The 21,428-nt window shown below is 47.2% G+C and overlaps 1 protein-coding gene across 4 annotated transcripts; it reads right to left on the bottom strand.

The window, feature by feature from the left end:
- Positions 1 to 1,862: 1,862 nt before the first annotated feature.
- Positions 1,863 to 21,355, bottom strand: TMEM138 (transmembrane protein 138). 4 transcript variants are annotated; one of them, XM_042958818.1, is made up of 6 exons: positions 21,248 to 21,355; positions 18,732 to 18,998; positions 17,463 to 17,634; positions 16,225 to 16,300; positions 15,844 to 15,952; positions 1,863 to 1,896 (listed from the first exon to the last, which is right to left on the bottom strand). In XM_042958818.1, exons 2-6 carry the CDS (start codon positions 18,857 to 18,859, stop codon positions 1,878 to 1,880), a joined length of 504 nt encoding a protein of 167 aa, XP_042814752.1. In that variant the 5' UTR covers positions 18,860 to 18,998; positions 21,248 to 21,355; the 3' UTR covers positions 1,863 to 1,877. The 4 variants fall into 4 exon arrangements, with proteins under 4 accessions (XP_042814752.1, XP_042814750.1, XP_042814751.1 ...); XM_042958816.1 differs by lacking the exon at positions 1,863 to 1,896 and adding an exon at positions 13,010 to 15,350; XM_042958817.1 differs by lacking the exons at positions 1,863 to 1,896; positions 21,248 to 21,355 and adding exons at positions 13,010 to 15,350; positions 21,150 to 21,237.
- Positions 21,356 to 21,428: the final 73 nt, after the last annotated feature.

Raw genomic sequence — 21,428 nt, 5'->3', positions numbered from 1 at the left:
TCAGTTGTGGCGGTGTGACCGCGGGATTGGAAAATAGGCCTTAGCCCCACGATTCTGTTTTCTAATAGCGGTCTTAATGAGAAACGGTTTGCGCGACGGTGCTCGGCAAACGCCTGGTTGGGTTTAGCATCGGTCTTTTGTGTGGCGGATTTACGAACCAGGTAGTTAGCGGGCACCAAAGCGAATCAGAACTAGAGGCTCCTTCCAAGGAGCACGGATGAGACACACAGATGAAACGTGATCACCACGTGACCCCAGAACGTGCAGGGGGAGTTGAGAGGACAAAGTACTCCTGGGTAGGACCTGAAAGAAGTTTCCAAAGGGTCCCTGGATGGCTCAGTCTGTTAAGCTGGGGCTCTTGATTTTGGCTCAGGTCATGATCTCACATCTCACACTTCGTGAGATGGACCCCTTGTCAGGCTCTGCCCTGAGGACTGGGAATCCGCTTGGGATTCTCTCTGCCCCTCCCCCGCTCTCAGGCTGGTGTGCTCTTAAAACAAACACACATTAAAAGCAATAATAGAAACACTGTCTCCAGAAAGAAAAAGAAAGAAAGAAAGAGAGAGAGAAAGAAGAAAGGAAAGAGAGAAAGAAAGAAAGAAAAAGAAGTTTCCAAGAGATGGCCTGTGAACTGGGATTTGAAGCCTGACGACAACGTGGAGTAAAGTGTGTTACTTCCCGCAGGGGAGTGGAAAGAAAAAGGGTTTTTAGAGGACTCCAGCTGGCTTGACTGTTGACCCGCAGTCAGTCCCCGCAGAGCAAGAAACAGGTCATTTGAGTCGAGTGATCAACCTTTAAGGACAGTGCTGTGCTCCTACCTAGTTGGAATGGAGGTGGGACGGTAATCTCTTCTTAGTCCTAAAGGGGAAAGAGCAGAAGCAACTCCATGCACCTGGAGAGACGTAGCGAGAAGTCCTCCCGCCAGGGGGCGGCGGTCTGAGAAGCTGGTGGCTGAATTACCGATTACGTTTCCCTCCCCTGTCCTCTGTCTTCCGGTCTCGGCTCGGGCCTCCCATTGTTAGGAACTTAACCGCGAGCTGGAGGTGTTCTTTAGCACCGGTGAAAAAAAGCAGAGACTAAAGTGGGGAAAGGTGGAAAGGGATGTACCAGCAAAGGGCCACCTTCACCTCCCCTTCCTTACCTCCACTGCCTGCCAGATAAGAGCCATTAGGCAGGTTCCTCCGAGCCTCACCTGTCCCATCTGAGAAGGAAGGTGGGCCAGCTGCTGGTTCTTGTACTTAAAATTCTGAGGGGGGAAACACAACGACATCCACTCATTTGCATACTGTAAACAGCTTCCGGCAGGCTACCGTGGTTAAGCTGAGTAGTTGCCAACAGAGAAAACGTGGCCTGCAGCCTGGAATACTGCAGCTGGCCCTTTAAGAAAAACGTTGTCACCCCTGTCATAGAGGATGGCGAGGAGTAAAATTGCCACGACTCTGTAGGCGCCCGGAGTAGGGGATAAGACTGAATTGCTCACAGCACAGCAAGCAGCGGGAACATACCTGGTTTCCCGGCACTCAAGTCCTGTGAGCCCAGATAGAGGTGCACACAATAGGTGCCACAGCTGAGAAGCCCAGGGCAAGGACTTAGCACGTTTCTGAGCAAGCGGCTAATAAGCCAGGGCGCCTGGAGGAGGGAGCAATTACAATGTAGTTATGTATCCAGTAAGGGATTAAGATCCAAAATCTATAGAGAATTTATACAGCTCAGTAACAAAACAGACAAAAATCTAATGAAAAAAACGGGCAGAGGACCCGAACAGGATTTTTCCAAACACGACCTACCGATGGCCCGCAGGCACACGGAAAGATGCTCAACGTCACTAGTCATCGGGGAGATGTAAGTCAAAACCACAATGAGACGTCACCTCACACCTATCCGAATGGCTGGTATCTAAAGGACAAGAAATAACAAATGTTGACAAGATGCGGAGGAAAAGGGAACCCTCGTGCACTTGGTGGTGGGCATGTTATATTAACGCGGGCCTTCTAGAAAACGTGGAGGTTCCTCAAAAAATAAAACATGGAAATACCACATGGCCCAGTAACTCCACTACTGGGTATTCGTCCCAAGAAAACAAAAGCACTAATTTGAAAAGACAGATACATCGCTGTGTTCACTGCAACGTTGTTCGCAATAGCTAAACATAGAAAGACTAAGCGTCCGTCAACGGATGAGTGGAGAAGGCAGATGTGCTCTTTCTATATATTCAATGGAATACTACTCGGCCATAAAAGAAATCTTGCCATTTGCAACAACATGGATAGAGCTTAAGGGTATTATGCCAAATGAAATAAGTCAGAGAAAGACAATTCCTGGCTGAGTCCACTTACAGGTGGAATCTAAAAGGAAACAAAACAGGGGTACCTACGTGGCTCAGGTGAGCAACTCTTGAAGACTCTTGACTTCAGCTCAGGTCATGACCTCACAGTTCGTGAGTTCGAGCCCTGCATCAGGCTCTGCGCTGACAGCACACAGCCTGCTTTGGATTCTTTCTCCATCTCTCTCTACCCCTCCCCTGCTCTCTCTCTTTCTCAAAATAAACTTAAAAAAAAAAAAATGAACAAACAAAACTCATAGATACAAAGAATAATTTGATGGTTGCCAGACAGGAGGATGTGAGGGTGAGTGGTGGGCAAAATGGGTTAAGGGGATCGAGAGATACAAACTTCCAGTTATAAAACAAAGTAGTCATGGGGATGTAATGTACATCATGCTAACGTATAGTCAATAATATTGTGTTGCGAATTTGAAAGTTGTGAAGAAAATCTTAAAAGTTCTCATCACAAGAAAAAAATTTCACCATCAATATGTTAAATATAGACTTTTTTTTCCCTTTTTTTGGTAGATACTCCGTCAGATTAAGAAAGTCCCTTCTCGTGGCTGAGTGGCTCAGTTGGTTAAGCATCCGACTTCGACTGAGGTCATGATCTCATGGTTGGTGAGTTCAAACCCTGCGTGGGGCTCTGTGCTGACAGCTCAGAGCCTGGAGCCTGCTTCGGATTCTGTGTCTCCCTCCCTCTCTGTCCTTTCCCCACTCACATTCTATCTCTCTCTCTCTCAAAAAAAAATAAACATTAAAAAAAATTTTTTTAAGTCCCTTCTCTTCCTCGTTTGCTGGCAGGCTGATGATATATTTTATTGAATGCTTTCTCTGCATCTATTGAGATGATCATATTTTACCCTTTTATTCTGCTAACGGAATGAATTACATTGATTTCCAAAGGTTTAATTAGCCTTGCCTTCCTGGAAAGAAACCCATTTGGTGATGATTCCATGCAGAAAACAGTTGACAGAGCAGGCCTGGGACTGCTATCCTTAGGAAGTCCTACTTGCAAAACTTCGCCTTTGACCACTGTCTGGAAACTCGGATTTCAAAAACATTTCCACCAATCCAAAGTGGCTCACTGTGCCTAAACTGTTCCTACAAACTATGTGGTTTCTGCTGAACACCTGTCTCCTTCCGGGAGTCTGGAGTTTTAGTAGGTGCATATTAAGCAGAAGTTGTTTATGTAGCCAGCCCCCGGTAAAATCCTTGGACGCCCAAGTCTTTATTTATTTATTTTTAACGTTTATTTATTTTTGAGAGACAGAGAGAGATGGTGAACGAGCAGGGGAGGGGCAGAAAGAGAGAGGGAGACACAAAATCTGAAGCAGGCTCCAGGCTCTGAGCTGTCAGCATGGATCCCAATGCGGGGCTTGAACCACGAACCGTGAGATCACGACCTGAACCGAAGTCAGTTGCTTAACTGACCGAGCCACCCAGGTGCCCCCTTGGACACCCAAGTCTTTAATGAGCCTCCCTGGTAGACAACACTTCCTACGTGTCGTCAGAACTTGCTGGCGGAATTAAGCACATCTTATGTGATTCCACTGGGAGAGGATTCTTGGAAGCTTGCTCCTGGTTTCCTCTAGACTTCACCTTTTCTTTTTGTGACTGTGCTTTGTATCATTTCATTGTAATAAATCAAAGCCACGGACAGGACTGTATGCTGAGTCCTGTCAGTCCTCCCAGCAAATCATTGAACCTGGGGGGTGGTCTTGGGGACGCTTGGTAGATATGTTACCCTTTTTATACATCATTGGACTTCATTTGCTAATATTTTGCTCAAGTTTTTACATATGTTATGAGAGATTGATCTGTGATTTTACTCTCTTGTAAGGACCTAGGTATTAAGGTTGAGTTGGCCACATAAAATGAAATGAGAAGTGTTCCTTCTTTTTCTGTTACATGAAAGAGATTGTGTAACAGAGGTTTATTTCTTTAGAAGAATAATTCACTGATGAAGCCATCTAAACCTGGAACTGTTTTTGTCAGAAATTTTATAATAACGAAATTTCTCTAATATGTATAGGATCATTTACATTTTCTACTTTTTGAGTAATGTTTGGGTAAATTTGTGTTTTTCAAAGATGTTCCCATTTTTTATAAATTTTCAAATGTGTTGGTGTGAAGTTTTTCATAACATCCATATATATGTGTGTGTGTGTGTGTATATATACATACATTTTTTTTAATTTTTTTTTAACGTTTTATTTATTTTTGAGACAGAGACAGAGCATGAACGGGGGAGGGGCAGAGAGAGAGGGAGACACAGAATCGGAAGCAGGCTCCAGGCTCTCAGCCATCAGCCCAGAGCCCGACACGGGGCTCGAACTCACGGACCGCGAGATCGTGACCTGAGCTGAAGTCGGACGCTCAACCGACTGAGCCACCCAGGCGCCCCTATACATACATTTTTTTAAAGTAAGTTTTACACCCAACATGGGGCTTGAACTCACGACCCTGAGATTAAGAGTCACATCTCTACCAACCAAGCCAGTCAGGAACTCCATCAGCCTCGTATTTTGTAATGCCTATGGGATCTGTAATTCTGTAATGATGTCTTTTTTCTTCCTGATAATTTTATTTCTTATTTTTGATAGGTGTTTATCAATGTTATTAATCTTTCCAAAGAACCAACTTCTGGGTTTGGTTTTCTTCCCTTTATATTTGTTTTCTATTTTATAGATTTCTGCTCTTCCTCATTTCCTTCCTTATAGGACTCGGTGTTCTTTTTGAGATGGAAACTGAAAGCTTACCTTTTCAGTCTTTCTTCTCTGTTTGTTTTAAGGCTATAAATTTCCCTCTACATGCTAATTTGGCTGCATCTTTGAATCCTATGCCCTGCTAAATCAAACTAACTTACTAGTTGTCATGCCTTTTTGCTTTTTCTTTAGGAATTTTTATGTTCACTGTGATCATTTTCAACTAAGGACAGTTTTCCTTCTTTCTTTTCAATATGTAGGGCTTTTTGGGGTGCCTGGGTGGTTCAGTCAGTGGAGTGTGTGACTCGTGATCTCAGGGTCATGAGGTCAAGCCCCGTGTTGCGTCTAGAGCATACTTTAAAAATATATACATGCCTTTTATTTATTTTCCTTTCTCCTACTGCTCAGGCTGGGCCATCTAGTACAATGTTGAATAGTTGTATTATTAAGTGGATGAAATGTGCTTTTTTCCTGATTTTAGAAAACATTCAGTCTTCTACCACAGTAGGTTAATTACAGGCATTTCAGAAATGCCAGTTACCAGTAAATGGATTTCTCTCCTCTTCTTAGTTTACAGAGTATTTTCATCATGAATGGGTATTGAATGTTGTCACAGCTACATCTGTTTAATGATCAAATGCCTTTTTTCCGTTATTCTATCGATTTGGTGAATTGCACTCATTGATTTTTAGATGTTAGACCAATTTTATATTCCTGGGATAAACTCCACTTGTTTATGATGTGTTGTTATTCTTTTTATATTGCCAGGTTCAATTTGCTAAAATTAAAAAAAATGTCTGCATCTATGTTCTTTTTTATTTTTTTAATATTTAGTTTTGAGAGAGCACAAGCAGGGGAGGGGCGGAGAGAGGGAGACAGAGGATCTGAAGCGGGCTCTGCACTGACAGGCTGACAGCAGTGAGCCTGATGTGGGGCTGGAACTCATGAACTGTGAGATGACCTGAGCCAAAGTTGGACTCTCAACTGACTAAGCCACCCAGGTGCCCCATGCATCTATGTTCTTGAAGGATATTGATCTTTAGTTTTATTTCCATGTGAAGTATTCATCAGTCTTGGTGTCAAGGTATCATAGAATCATTTGAATTGGGAAATGTTTCTCCTCTTCTATTTTCTTTTTTAAGTTTATTTATTTTTGAGAAAGAGAGAACATGAGCAAGGGGGGAGGGGGTGGTGCAGAGAGAAGGAGAGAGAGAGTCCCAAGCAGGCTCCATGCTGTCAGCACAGAGCACGACCTGGGGCTCAAACTCATGAAACTGAGATCATGACCTGAGCCCATATCAGGAGTCAGACACTTAACTGACTGAGCCACCCACGTGCCCCTCTCCTTTTCTGTTTTCTGAAAGAGCTTGTGTAGGATTAATATTGTTTCTTCTTTAAATGTTTGATAGAATTCATCAGTGAAGTCGTCCATACCTGAAGTTTTCTTTGTGGGAAAACTTTTCATTATGAATTTAATTTCTCTTTTTTCTTCGACCAGTTTTGGTGATTTGTGTCTTTTAATGAATTCGTTCACTTCATAACACTTGTCAAATGTATTGGCATAAAATTGTCTATACACAACAACCTTATGATCCTTTTAATATGCATAGTATCTATAGGAACATTCCGTCTTTCATTTTCAATAGGTGTCTTCTCTTTTTCTCGATCCGTCTGGGTAAAGATTTATCAATTAACTTTTCAAAGAATTAACTTTGATTTTTATATATATTTTTATTCTTTGTCCATGTTCTCTTTAGTTCTGGTGTTTTATTCTTCTTTGTACTTTGCTCTTTTTTCTGGTTTAAGGTAAAAACTTAGACCATGGGGGCACCTGGGTGGCTTGGCCGGTTAAGCGTCCGACTTCGGCTCAGGTCACGATCTCGCGGTCCGTGAGTTCGAGCCCCGCGTCGGGCTCTGTGCTGACAGCTCAGAGCCTGGAGCCTGTTTCAGATTCTGTGTCTCCCTCTCTCTGTGACCCTCCCCCGTTCATGCTCTGTCTCTCTCTGTCTCAAAAATAAATAAACGTTAAAAAAAAAAAAATTAAAAAAAAAAAAAAAAAAAACTTAGACCATGGATTGTAGATCTTTTTTTCTATTTTTAGAGAGACAGCATGAGTGGGGGAGAGGGAGAGAGAGAGAGAAAAATCTTTATTTTTTTTTTAACAATATTTATTTATTTTTGAGAAGGGGTGGGGAGGGGCAGACGGAGAGGGAGACAGAGAATCTGTCTCCAAGCAGGCTCCAAGCGATGGTCATCGAAGGGCTCGATGGGGGGGCTCGACCCCACGAACCGTGAGATCATGACCTGAGCTGAAATCAAGAGCCGGATGCCCAACTGAATGAGCCACCCAGGGGCCCCCAGATCTTTTTTTTCTATAAAAGCTGCGTCACAGGCATTTAAAAATGTTTACGTTTCATTAGTATTCCCTTCAAAGGACTTTCTAACTTCCCTTCTGAGGTCTTCTTTGATCTGTGGATTGTTTACAAGTGCTATTATTTACTTTCTAAATATGTAGTGGTTTCTCAGTGTGGCAGTTATCACTATATTGTCCCTCAGCCCCAGATTCACCTGTCAGTACCTGTTCTGTGACAGTGGACTGGACTCTAAGCATTTCGCCCTTACAGTGAGCATGATGATAAGAGGACGCTAGAGGGACATTGCAGGAAGAAGGGGGCTTTCGTCCTGGTTCCAGTGTGCTGCGTTTTTATTGTTCTTGCTCTCGCTGCACAGTCTGTCACGCCAGACGTGTGTGGGGGGGGGACAGCTGTGTGCTAAGAGGGGAGGGGCCCGCAGCCGTCTTTTAGCCTCTGCCCCAGGCTTGGGATCCCCTTGCCGCAGCCTCACACCAGCCGGATCCCTCTGTACTCCTGCCCACGAGCCTCAGCTTGCTGCACCCCAGAGGGAGTTTCCCAGAACTTTCCCGATACGGACACCGCAGGCTCTAGACCAGCCCCGTGCAGGAGTGCCTCGACTGCTCTGCACACCCGCCCACCAGCCTTGGCTCACCCACACCCTGGAGCCTTGTTTCCCAGGACCCTCCCGACAGAGACGTCATGTACATACACCATGTACTCCGTACAGCACTGCATCTGATCAAGATACCCATTTCGCAGCAGAGCAAGTGTGGCCAGGGGCTTCTGCCCTTGGAATTAACAAGTCTTCCCGCACGTGCATCACTACCTGGAACCAGGGGGCTTAACTGCAAAGCGGAACAGCTTACAGAAGACCCGGTTATGGCACCAGTTGGGAGACAACACCATGAAAGGATGAGGGTTGATTTACAGAATGAAGTAGGTCTTTGAATCAGAGGCCATTTGATGGTGCCGTCAGCCCCCTGGCCAGCAAACACGGGGCCAGGAACAACGGGCCGGGAGTAGGAATGACTCTCCTATTATACCTTCCCCACCCGTAGAGTTTTTGCCTCTTATCCTGAAAAGTTAGAGCCTGCTGATTTGGAGACGTTAGTTCCCAAGTGAGGAATGGTCCAGAAGGGGGCACGAGGATGGTACCACTGAATTGGAAGATGGGACTGCCACGTGGCCATTCTGGGCTCCTTTTGCCACTAAACCAATGGGCAAGGAAAAGGGAAGGGGTCCAATCTACTGGCCGGAGTAACTGATCCTGGTTCTCAAGGGAAAATTCCACCGCTGCTACACAATGGAGGTGACGAAGACTATGTCTGGAGCCTAGAGGAGCCTCTGGGGCGCCTCCCAATACATCCATGCTGCACGCAAAGCAGGGCAGTTAAAGACAAGCATCGCTCAGAATGAGCGTTTGCCTCACTCTACTGGGTTAAAGAGCCCCGAGCGGCAGACTCTCAGCCAAGGAAAAGGGAAACATGGAGGGGGTAGCTGAAGAAGGCTGCCGTGGATATCAGCTCCGACCTCGTGACCAGTTACAAAGAGACCAATTACGGGTCGCCTGGGTGGCTCAGTCGGTTGAGCGTCGTCCGACTTCGGCTCAGGTCACGATCTCGCGGTCCGTGAGTTCGAGCCCCACGTCGGGCTCTGGGCTGATGGCTCGGAGCCTGGAGCCTGCTTCCGATTCTGTGTCTCCCTCTCTCTCTGCCCCTCCCCCGTTCATGCTCTGTCACTCTCTGTCTCAAAAATAAATAAACGTTAAAAAAAAAAAAAAAAGAGACCAATTACAAAAACGAGGACCGTAGTGGTTTCGCGTGGGTTTCTTTGGTTCTTGTGTGTGTTCATTTGCATCTACTGACCATTTTCCCCCTTTCACTTCCCATTTTATGTACAAACTGTAGGTCAGCTTTGTGATCTAATCTTTAGGTAAGAGAATATTTAGTGCAACCATGACCAAAACCGTAGGGTGATTACTATAGCCAGCTCTGGATACAGGGACTGTTGGGACTGTGTCTTCTCCTTTGGGGGGAAGGGGGAGAACATCACTTGGAAGGATAGATCGATCTTGTTGGTAGGAACAGAACTGATGGGGGAGTTCAAACAGGTGCAGAAGGGTGCATATGCAATCTGAGCAGCCAGAAAGACGGATTCTATTATCTACTTCTTGCCTCTGAGCTCCACATTCACCCTTCAGTATGTTAGTGGACTGGCAGTGGTTCTTCCTTTACAGCGAGCATGAGCATGATGTTAGCTTTGTCAGTAGAGGGCGCCGGAGGGACACTGAAGGAAGGAAAGGACTGGTCTTTCTAGGCTCCAGTGAGCTCTGGTTTGCTTTTCCTTGCTCCTGCCCTGGCCCGTCAGCACTGCAGGTGCACAGGGGGGCAACAGGTGAAGCAGGCACTCCCTCAGCAACCTTGCAGACCTGGTCCGGGCCCAGTGACTACTTTGCTGCGGCCCTCCTGTCAAGGATACTGCTTGCCCTGGGGCAAGGGCTTGCCCTGGGGCACCTCCCTAATTCTATGCATCTGCGCCCCTCAGCCTCTTACCTAAGCCTGGGACGATTTTCCCCAAAGCCTTCCAGGCATGGACACTGTGTACCCACAGCAGTGCCCCAACTCTCTCTGTACATTTGCTCACCAACCTTGGCTCTTCTCCCCACTGATTCCCATCCCCCCCCCCCCGCCCCCGCCATGTGGAGGTCATGCGCTTTGGGCCTCGCACACATAGGACACTCTTAACTCCTTTGGTCACCTTCCCAACAGCTTTGACCCACCTGCGGACACTGTGTGCTCTGGGCCTGGTGCCTACAGGTGGTGTCCTTACCGCCCCGTGCACCTGCTCACCAGCCTCAGCTTCCCTGTGTCCTGGAGGGCTTGTTTCTTGCCTAACAACTGCGAAGCAGCTCTGGCCTGGGCAAACCAGTGAACTTGTCTACACCCAGTGGGCTGTGGTGAGGTCTAACCCCCGGCCTTGGGGGCTGGGGACTCTGCCAAGCTTGTCCTCCCTTGGGTACTCTCCTTCAGCCCTCAGGTACCCTTTTAGAATTCTCTCTACATCTTTTGTCGTTAACTTAATGATTCTTTACAGTCAACTTGTCGCGTTTAAATGACCATGTGGTTTCTATCTCCTGATTGGACCTCGACTGACCACCTGGCTGTCTTATTGTTACTGATTTCTAGCTCAATCCCATTATTATCAAAGAACTTACTCTCTATCCTTTTAAATTTATTCTTTCTTAAATGCATTGAGAATTGTTTTATGGCCCAGCGTATACTGGCCAATATTCTGCGTACTTGAAAACAATGTGCATACTACACTCATATGTCTTGGAAAGAAATTAACAGGAAAAAAGGAAAAATTTAACTAGACACGGTTTCTGATGTGCTCTATTCCTTTCTGAGGATCTGAGTTTCCATCTGTTGTCGTTTCCCTTGAGCCAAAGAACTCCTTCAGCATTTCTTGGCAACTAATTCTCTTTATCTGCAAATGTCTTTTATTTGCAAATGTCTTTATTTCAGAAATCCGGGATTTCTGTTTTTCAAAAATAATTGGTTTCTGTGCTGAGGTCACCTACCGTTTTGCTGACAACGGATTTCCATTGCTGCTTTAATACCCTTGTCTGTTAATTCCAGGATCTGGTTCGTCTCAGTGTCCGTGTCAGTTCTGAATGCTGAAGTGTGGACACTCCGGTTTCTGTTACTTGTGTCTGCAAAGAGCCACGTTCCTTTGGTTGCATCAGGTAATCAGCCTGGCTGGATACACACCGCAGGCCACACTTACTGGGTGACGACTCCAATCTCAGTCTCCATCTGTCTTTGGCCGAGCGGCCTTGAGTCTGGCTTGCACATGCGTGGTCCAGAGCCTGGGCAGAAATGTGGACAGATAGAATCTGGGGATTCCCGGCTGTCTGGCTCCTCCCCTTCTGAGATTCTCATCTTTCTTGCCAGCGGCTCCGGTTGCCCGGGCTCGGGGCTATGGTACTGGGATTTTCCGCCAGCGTATTGTACGTGTCACTTTGTCTACTACCAAGCTACAAGGAGCACAAATAGGGAATTTTCTCGCATAGTTCTCCTCTTCTGAGTGTGGACTGCCCATCAACCTTTCCCTTCAATCTCCAGTATCTTCAAGGAGCTGTTTGGGCTCAGTCGGTTAAGCATCCAACGCTTGATTTCAGCTCACGCCCTGATCTCATGGTTCGTGAGTTCAAGCCCTGCGTCGGGCTCTGCACTGTCAGTGAGGGGCCTGCGTGGCATTCTTTCTCTCCCCCCCTTTTTGCTCCTCCCCGACTTGCACATGGGTGCTTGCTCTCTCAAATAAATAAATAAATAATAGTGTCTCTAGATGTTTTTTCCTCTACTCTTTTCTCTGCAAGGCAGATAACTCACTCAGGAACTACATGGTTTGAGGCTGCACTCCAGTTTTGATAGGTACCAGTCTACCTGTTTCATCATGTTCCTGGTAAGGGGTCCTCCAGAGCTTTTTATCTGCTTACCCGTTCCCTCCTGGATTCTAATTATCAGCTCCATAAATCTGCCAAAAATTCTGTTCTGCTTCTCAGAGCTTTGAGGCTTAGCTTTTGATAGCCTCTGGCCCGAAGATTAGGTAAATATCTTGAGGAGATAATGTTTTAAGGCTCCTCTAGCCCTCGATTTTGCTCCTCCAGTGTGATAAGACCACTAAGCTCGGCTGGCCTCTTGGTTTCCTGGCTATGTAACCCGCATCTGGGAAATGCTTGGATTCCTAGCTTCTTGCTCAAACCCAGAATCGGCAAACGCCCCCTGGGAAAAATCTGCCGCAAACTGTCAGCTCGCTTCTCTGTGAATCTCCCTGCTGTAGAATTTTAGGTCCCCCAATCCTCTTTCCTTCGGTAATTCTCTGAAGCCCTTTTAAGAGACGATTTTTTATAGTTTATCTTTTTGGGGTTTTTTCTAGTTACTGGCTGGAGCACTGGTCAGCCAGCAGAAACTGCATGCTATTAAGTCTTTAAGCACTTGTAAAATTCTTTTCTTTCCTCTGAACTTTGAAAGCTGACTGTCCCCAGGGAGTTAATTTAACATCACATTTAAAAAACACATTCCTACTGCTGAGTTGGGGGTGGAGGGGTGGGGAGTAAACTGGTTTATGGCATATTCCCCATAATCACACCTGCATTGAAAATATATACACATATCATCCAAGATTTGAAATAAATGGCTGGGATAGGATGATGACAACTGTTTTGTTCTTGTCTTTTGTATATTTTTTTTGTAAAAATGTTTCTGACATGTTAACAGTGTTTATAAGAAGTATATAAGTAAATGTAGATTGCCAGGGGTGGGGGGAGGAAGGAACTCAGTGGCTGAGATACAGCAATGGAAAGATTAATTGCATAGACCTTTTTAGAACTTGAATTTTGTACCACATGAACATATTAAGTGTGTGTGTGCGCGCGCACACACACACACACACACCTTACACGGTTTATTTGAACATTGTACTTTTTCAATAACTGTTAAAATATTTTTTTTTTTTGAGAGAGACAAAGAGAATCCCAAGCAGACTGTGGTGTCAGCACAGAGCCCAATGCAGGGCTCAAACCCACGAACCCGTGAGATCATGACCTGAGCTGAAATCAAGAGTCGGACACTTAACCGATTGAGCCCCCCAGACGCCCCTGATATCTGTTAAAGTCTCGACAGCACAGCAGATTACCTATAGTCTCTCTTTCCCCAGAACTTGATTCTAGGCTTCTAAACCAGGGCTCAACATACTACGGCCCGGGGCAAATCTAGCCTGTTTTTGCACAGCCCTTGAGCTAAGAGTAGCTTTACATTTTTTAAGTGGCTAAAAAAAAGTCTAAAGAAAAATACTTTGTGATACATGAACATGAAATGAAGTTCAAATTTCAGTGTCCATAGTTTTATGGGGACACAGCCACAGGCACTCGCTGACCTATCACCATGCTGCTCTCACGCTACGACGCTGAGGTTGCGCACAGGCGGCCCTCAGGATGTTCCAGACCGCCACAAGAAAAACATCACAATAGAGCGAGTCCAGTGAATGCTTTGGTTTCCTGGTGTATATCTAAGTTGTGCTCACACTACACTGCGGTCAAGCCAGTGTTAACTAGCATCATGTCTAAAAAAACTACGCATATACCTTAATTAAAAAATAATTGCTAAAAATTGCGAACCGTCACTCGAGCTTCCAGTGAGTTGTAATCGTTTTGCTTAAACCTCCTGAACCCACCTCCACTAGTTTCGGACTTTCCTTCTGAAGCCTCCTCACCTCTCTCAGCCCTCACAGAATTAAGGAGCGTTCAGGCCTTGCTGTAGGTTAGGCGCCGGCTTACAGGACTGTCGAGGCTGGTTTGGTCTTCTCTCCAGACCGCTCAGACTCTCTGGGAGCCAGCAACTAGGTGGCTTTGCTTCGTGTGTATGAACGCCAGAGTGGCACTTTTCATTTCCTTTAGGAACTTCCCTTCGCATTCACAACTTGGCTCACCGCTCGGCCGAAGAGGCCTAGCTTTCGGCCCATCTTGGCTTTTGAAGCCCACCTTCCTCACTGAGCTCAGTCACGCTGGCTTTGGATTTTCAGTGACAGATGTGCACCTCTACCTTTCACTCGAACACTCAGAAGCCATTTAGGCTTATTCGGTGGCCTAACTCCAATAATAATGTTGTGTCTCAGGGAAAAGGGAGGCCCGAGGAGAGGGAGGGAGATGGGGACAGCCAGTCGGTGGAGTGGTCACGACATGCCGCACACTTATGGCCTAAATTTGCTGTCTACCATGGGCGCGGCCCGCGGTGCCCCAACGATTACAATAGTACAACAAGATCACTGAGCACACAGCACCACAGCAAATACATTAACAACGCAAAAGCTTGGAATATTTTGAGAATGACCAAAATTGACCCAGAGACATGAAGTGAGCAAATGCTGTTGGAAAAAATGGCGCCAACAGACTGGCTCGACACGGGGTTGCCACAAACCTTGTATTTATACGAAACACCACAGCACCTGTGAAGTACCGTAAAGGAAGGTGTGCTTATGGTTGCAACAGAGACCAGATTTGTGGCCCTTGAAATCTAAAATAACTACTATCTGGTGCCTCACAGAAAAAGGTTGCCAACCTCTGTGCTAAAGTACCTCTGAACAATGAGTTCCATAGAGCAACTTGCCGGTGGGGTAGACTGAATTAGCGGCCTCCCTGTATCCGTGCCTCTTCCCAGGAAGCTTTGTAGTGCTTTCCCACTTGGACCCCGGGCTCAGTCATATGACTTGCTTTGACCAATGGGGGTCTAAGGGACACGATGAAAGCAGAGGGCTGAAGGAAGATTACACAATGGGGCTCATTCTTCTGCTCCTCGGCCGCTGTCATGTGAAGAGACCCAGGCTAGTCTTCTGAAGGATGAGTCATGAGAACCAGAACAGCCCAGTCATTCCAGCTGAGGCCGGCCCAGGTTAGCCAAGAGCCCCAAATCCCAAGATCATCACAGCCGCCTGGCTGACCCACAGCTGACCACAGACACATGAGCAAGCCCGGCAGATATCACCTGAACCAGCCCGACCAGCTGAACCCCGAGACTCCAGAGCCACGTAACTGTTCGTTGTTATGCGCCAGTGAAGTTTCGTGGTAGTGTTACACACTATTCTGACAACAGAAAACGGATACTACGGGCACATGCACTTTAAAATTTTCTTTTGCCAAAGCAGGCTAAGGAACATTTTTAGTCTTCTGAGGGCAGTTTAGGGTCCTAATGGCAGGGAGACTCTGGATAAAGCACAGAAGTTTGGAACTCCAAGGGTCGGGGTGGGGCGTCAGATTACATCCCGAATTCCTATAAAAATAGCTTATACTCATAATGGCACTCAATCAATATCTGTATTTGTTCTGTGGCTCAAGAAGACGCTAGGTTAGGACTTGACACGCCTCTTATCTGCGAAGAGATGTAGCTAGACAGACAGACTCCACCATTTCTGGAAAAAGAATTCAATTTATTTCCTATTTATAAAATGTAAAAAAAGCGCCTTGGGTATAAAATCTACATGTCTATGGTGTTATCAGTCAGGAGCTCAGAAATGACACTCTTTGCATCCTTCAGTCATTAATTAGTGTTTGGTGCAAAGAAGGTAGGTGCCAGGAGCCCCTCCTGGACCAGGCTAAGTGATAGCTCGCCAAGGATAAAGCCTCACCGCCTTCCGTGAGGAAGAGGAGTAGAGGGCAGAAAAGGAAAAGGGACCTGAGGTAGGAGGCCGGGGAGGGGTGTGTACTGAAATCTGTATTGGGAAACACTTTAACTTGCAAGAGGGAAGGTCTTCCTTCTTGACTGCAGAACACAAGTGGCCTGAGCCTGTCCTAGGAAAGTCAAGCTGCTTCCTGTGCACAGGGCCAACCCCCACCCCACAGGACCACAAGTGTAGCATCTGTCAGGAAGGAAAGGCCTCCATCAGTGTGACGAGAAGCGGTCACCTCCGGACTTGTGTGAACTCCCTGCGCAGCCATAACGAGTCCTGGTAGAAGCGAGGATCGCCCAGTCTCACGGCTGTCCGTTTGTAGAAGTAACAGTATAACACTGCCGCTGTGGATAAGTAGAGAAGAAGCTTCAGGGACGCTCCTGAGTATTCGTTTCAGGCTAAGAACAAAACCTACCAAGGCGGAGGGGCGCCCTGCCTCAGGATCTCCCAGTGACTCCCAGCAAGGGCAGTGGGCCATAATCTCTCCTGTTCTTGCCACGGCTGATCCACTCATCCCATGCTGGCCGTGATGGACGGGGAAGGCAGGATCAAGGCCCTTAGTAGCCTGAGCCAATGGTGGCACCGAAGTGAGGCCTGAGGTTGCTCTGGTCCTTACCTAATCTCTGGAATACAAACAGCGTTTGAAGTCCGTCTGTCCAGACAAAGCGGTTGGAATTTTTCCAGCGTAAGTTCTGCAGGAGACATGAGGAGACAGGGAAAGCTTAGCCACCAGATGAGGCCCTAGCATCTCCACCTTGGTTAGCTGCAGACATGCCACGTGGTTTTAAATCAGGCTAATCTCCCCCTCCTTTCTTCGCACAACCCCAAGTAGTGTTTCTCAAAGGAGCTTCAAACTCCCTTTTCTGCTGCAAAGGAAATATCCTTTTAACCCTGAAGGAGGAAGTTTGAACTAAGCTATTTATTTCCTTCCATTCCATAGCCTTTTCCAAGGAGAAGTGCTATACATTATCTCAGGAAGGAGTTCGGTGTGGTCACTGTCTTGCCTTGAAGATCTCAGGCTCGGTTCCTGTCAGATAAACGCTTAGTGCTCTCAAGGTTTAATCAGATTAACAGCTTTACAGTACAAAGCCAGGACCTATTTTGGCCCCAGGAGCGAGAGCAGAGACAATCTTCTTCAGGAAGCACCTAGGGACTTTGGCACTGCTCTTTCTTTCCTGTGAGCTCTACTTGTCTCCCTGGAATAACAAGGGCAGCTTAACAGACGGCTCAGTCTAAGAAGGTGGCGTTAGTATAGGAACGACGAGAACCCTGAGGTTTTACTGTGTTCCATCAAAATGAGTACGTGAGAAACACAGGCCAGACCCAAACAGACAGAACCATTCATGAAGCAGGAGAAATCTGGAACCACGAAACCTGGCGTTTGCTCTGAGGTACATTGGAGAAGGGTTCTTCCAGTATAAGTGACGGGGACAGAGCAGAGGGCACGAAGCACTAAAGGGCAAGGGGCACTCTTGGCCTGGCCATTTCCCATAGGACACGAATGCCTAAGAATTCCCTGTCTCAACACCCACCTGCCCAAATAGCTAATGATAAAACGGATTCCACTTCCTGTTTTAGCTCTGGCTGGACTGTTTGGGGCAAAGATGAACTGAATATTCCAGAAATGGCCCCTGACTCTTGGATAAGGCAGTTCTTTAACACAAAAGGTTGGGCAGAGGTGCCTCATGGAGCTCTCACATGCCCAACCCCAGGCGGGACCACACTCATTTCACCGGTTTCCCATCAAGGATTCTTCGAGATGTAAAAGAATGATGCTGGCTTCCTCGTGGCTTCCTCGAGAAAAAGCTACTCCTAGTCCCTTAAGGGTTCAGGAATTCAGAGCTCCGCTCTTACCATGACCCAGACGTGAAGGGAAATGCTGAGGGCGAAGTACACAGCTGTGAGGATGATGGTCCCTTTGAACTTATGGAATAGGAGGTTGACCAAGCCAGCCTGGAAGACGAAGGTGTTGAAGAACATGAGGAAAATGATGATGATGTTGAAAAGGATTGCGATATCCTGGATGCTGCAAACATAAAACAAAGCATAGCCAAATGGAGGTCTGTGGGACGACCCAAGAGCTGGCCCTGGGTCCTAACGGACACTATGAAGTCTGGCCTTCCCTGTGATCTAGACCTCCGGAAACTCCCCAGAGATAGCATGGACTTTGGGTCCCAAGTGACACGAGACTAAAACTACGGGCTGGCCCCATCACTTGGGCTGCAGTCCATAGACCAAGGCTTTCCTGCTCTGACACTCTTAACTTCTAGACGCTGGTGAGAAGACGGTTTCTTCTCTCTGTCCAAAGCTGGCCCCGCCTGTCGCATAACCTGGTCCTGTCAAACATTTTCATCTAGCAAGACGGCAACACCTTTCCCCCGATCTTTGCACAGACGGTGCCTTAGTGGCATTCAGGTCTCAGTTCAAGTGTCCCCTCTTCAGAAAGACTCTTCTTTAACCCTACGCCTAGGGTCGCCCTCCCCTCCCCACCCCCACCTACTTCACATCCATTGTAAACATTTATTACCCTATAAAATTATCTTGAAAAAAATGGGTTCATTGTCCCTCTCAATGGGAGGGGTCAATGGGGGCTTCTAGAATGGAAGCCATGTGAGAGCAGGAAATTATCAGGTTTGCCACTGCAACTAGAACACGGTCCGGCAGGCCAATGAATACCCGTCACATGTATTCATGCGACAGTGCCGAAGGAAGACGGTGCCGAAAACTAGTCTTCTGTCAAGAACTTGCCTCATGGAGTCTCTTTGTGCAGGAAAAATGCCAACCGCTTCCATACCATATAGAGAACTGATATGAGTACCCTTTTAACCTGCCATTTTGCAACCCACTTTCATGGCAGTGTAAGCCAAGATTTCTACTCACAGAGGAAGAAAATGACACGGTGAGCAGTCTGACCCTCTGACTGCTCCCTGTATCCCGGGCCCCTGCTAGAAGTATAGAAATGAAGGACCTCTGACATGTCTCCGTACCACGGAGTACCCAACATGGGTGAAATTTGATTTTCCCTGAGGTTTTTCCATCAGCTACTTTAAAACGCTAAATCATAATCGTCGGGGCCTTCTAACTGCTTGGGTTCAGCTGTCCAGTCCCACCCCCTGAACTCACATGAAGAGCACCAACTGGACGACAGGAGCCATTCGGAGTAGCTCTGAGAAGGAATTGACGAAGAGGTCATAGGACAGCAGCAGGAACTGCAGGGAGAGCACCAGGCTGTAGTTACTGGTCTGGAGCATCCTGCTGCTGCTTTGGTGGGCCCAGCGGGGCTCATTCCACAGTTACCCAGAAAACTGCTCCTGGCTTTCTCCCCAGCACTGAGGGAGAAGCACTAGTTCCTCAGAATCAGAGCTGTTCCCCTTGCTCTAAGACAAGGGCCTGTTGAGGACAAAACAAAACAAAACAAAAAGGTCGTTAGAAAGTCATTAATACAATATTCACTGAGGACCTACTACGTCCCAGGCAGCATTCTATGTGCTTGGGACACACCAATGACCAAAACCACTACCGCCACCAAAAAATCCACTAGTCCCTCCTTCTAGGGACTCTCACCCTCCAACTTTCTCCATTCCTGGAAGCTTCTAAGTGCAGAGCTCATTTTTTCCTTCCTTCCTTTCCTTTCTTCATTTTAATTTACTGGATTGCTGTAAGTAATCTCTACACCCAACATGGGGCTTGAATTCACAGCTCTGAAACCAAGAGTCACATGCTCCTCCGACTGAGCCAGCCAGGCGCCCCAACGCAGAACTCTTTCTAACTACTTTTGAGTTCAAAGGAATCCAGGAGTACTACAAAGAGTGACTGTCTTGCCATGTAGTAATATTAATTCTAATACTAATAGAAGCGGCAAACCTTTATATATCACAATATGCCAGGGACTTTTTAAAAAAAAAATTTTTTTTTTAACATTTATTTATTTTTGAGACAGAGAGAGACAGAGCATGAACAGGGGAGGGTCAGAGAGAGGGAGACACAGAATCCGAAACAGGCTCCAGGCTCTGAGCGGTCAGCACAGAGCCCGATGTGGGGCTTGAACTCACAGACCGCGAGATCATGACCTGAGCCGAAGTCGGACGCCTAACCGACTGAGCCACCCAGGCGCCCCTGCCAGGGACTTTTTTTTTTGGGGGGGGGAGGGCCTCAAACTCATGACCCCAATATCAAGAGTCACCTGCTCCACCAACTGGGTCAGCCAGGCATCCCTGCCAGGGACTATCCTCAGCACTAACATTATTTAAATTTCATAATAACCCCATGAAGTAGAAGACACACTATCATTACGCTACCCATTTTACAGACAGGACACTTGAGGCTCAGAGAGGAAAAATTATTTGTCCAAGATCACATTGCCAGTAGCAGTGGCAGAGCTGGGATTCAGAATCAGGCAGCCTGGGTCCAGAGTCTGTGCTCTTAACTACTGCCCAAAGCTGCCTGTTATGTAACAGGCTGATATGTCACTAGGTGGGAAAGACGTTGGCACAGGAGAAGTGGGAAGAGGTGCGGGCAGAAAAGGCCGAGAGGAAATCGTGGTTTCCTGCAAAACTTTTATGTTTAAGGTGGCAGCCACATAGTGGCCCCGGGGAAGGTACATTCCAAGGCCCAAGGTGTCCTGTGACCCCTCCAGCCGGGTGAAATCTACAAATAAATTTCAAAATGCTGTGAAGTGTAAGAGAGTGAAATTAAGTTAACATCTGTAAATCGGGGCACATGGATGGCTCAGTCGATCGAGTGTCCGACTTCAGCTCGGGTCATGATCTCACAGTTCTGGGTTCGAGCCCCGCCCCCGTGGGGGCTCTGTGCTGACATCTTGGGAGCCTGGAGACTGCTTCGGATTCTCTGTCTCCCTCTCTCTCTTTCTCGCTCTCAAAAATAAACATATATTTTAAAAGTTTTAATTAACATCTATAAAGTGTTTTACAATTTACAAACTCTTTATATTCATTACATTATTTACTCCTACACCCATCTTGAGAAGGAGACAGTTATTACGAATATAATCCCCATATTATACAGTGGCTCTGAGAGGTTAGCGAACCGCATCCACCTCACCTGGTGAAGAAGTCCCCCCCCCCCCCTTGAGTGGCTGCATGATGGCAATTTCACTCATTCGTCAAATAATATTGATAGCTATCACCCCCTACCAGCACCACGTTAACCTCAACCACGTATAACTTCCTTTAGTCCTCGCAACTGCTCTGCAAGGTAGTTAAGAATGATCCCCCGTTCTAAAGACAAGAATACAGGGTCAGGGTTCAAGTCATTCCTCCAGGTAGCTGGTGAGCAGAGCCAGGGTTCACAACGGGGGGTGACACCAAAGCCCGCGCTCTAAGCTAGGACGGGCCACCACGGAGAGCTGTCGTGAGGAACCGGGACCCAGAAGCGCCCACCGCCAAATCTACGGGAAGGATGACCTCCGCTTTAGGGCAGCAGTGATGCGAGACAGAACGAAGCCGTCTTCGGCCCGTCCCACCGCTCGGCGCCGCGTTCCCTCTGTCCCCAGGGCAGTTTTCCTCACCCTTCCCAATTCACCTCAACACGGGGCTGTCTTGGCGAAACACTCAAACCCAAACAGCGACAGCGAAAACTCCGACCCTGGTCCCTTTTCCCCACTCCTCAAGCACGCTCACCTCGAAGACCCAACGTCGGTTGTCATGGGGACGCCGGCCTGGCTTCCGGGAAGAGGGTTTAAATCCCGGAAGTAGATGGCGGACGCGGGCGCCGTCCGTGCCGGGCTGTCCGCGGGTCCTCGGCTTTCCCTCCGCGCTCTGTGGCCAGCCCGGCCGCCATGTTTGGGCCCCCGCTTCCCTG

This window comes from Panthera tigris, chromosome D1 (genome assembly GCF_018350195.1).
Source record: "Panthera tigris isolate Pti1 chromosome D1, P.tigris_Pti1_mat1.1, whole genome shotgun sequence".
NCBI classification, from domain to species: Eukaryota; Metazoa; Chordata; class Mammalia; order Carnivora; family Felidae; genus Panthera; species Panthera tigris.
This window is presented reverse-complemented; position numbering and strand designations above follow the sequence as displayed.

What these genes read in the sequence shown, in the direction of transcription:
- TMEM138 (XM_042958816.1), bottom strand. Translation starts at nt 18,859, where the DNA reads ATGCTCCAGACCAGTAACTACAGCCTGGTGCTCTCCCTGCAGTTCCTG. An exon ending in GTCCAGTTGGTGCTCTTCAT is followed by an intron (nt 17,635 to 18,731) that starts GTGAGTTCAGGG and finishes TTATGTTTGCAG; the next exon opens with CATCCAGGATATCGCAATCC. An exon ending in CCCTTCACGTCTGGGTCATG is followed by an intron (nt 16,301 to 17,462) that starts GTAAGAGCGGAG and finishes TGTCTCCTGCAG; the next exon opens with AACTTACGCTGGAAAAATTC.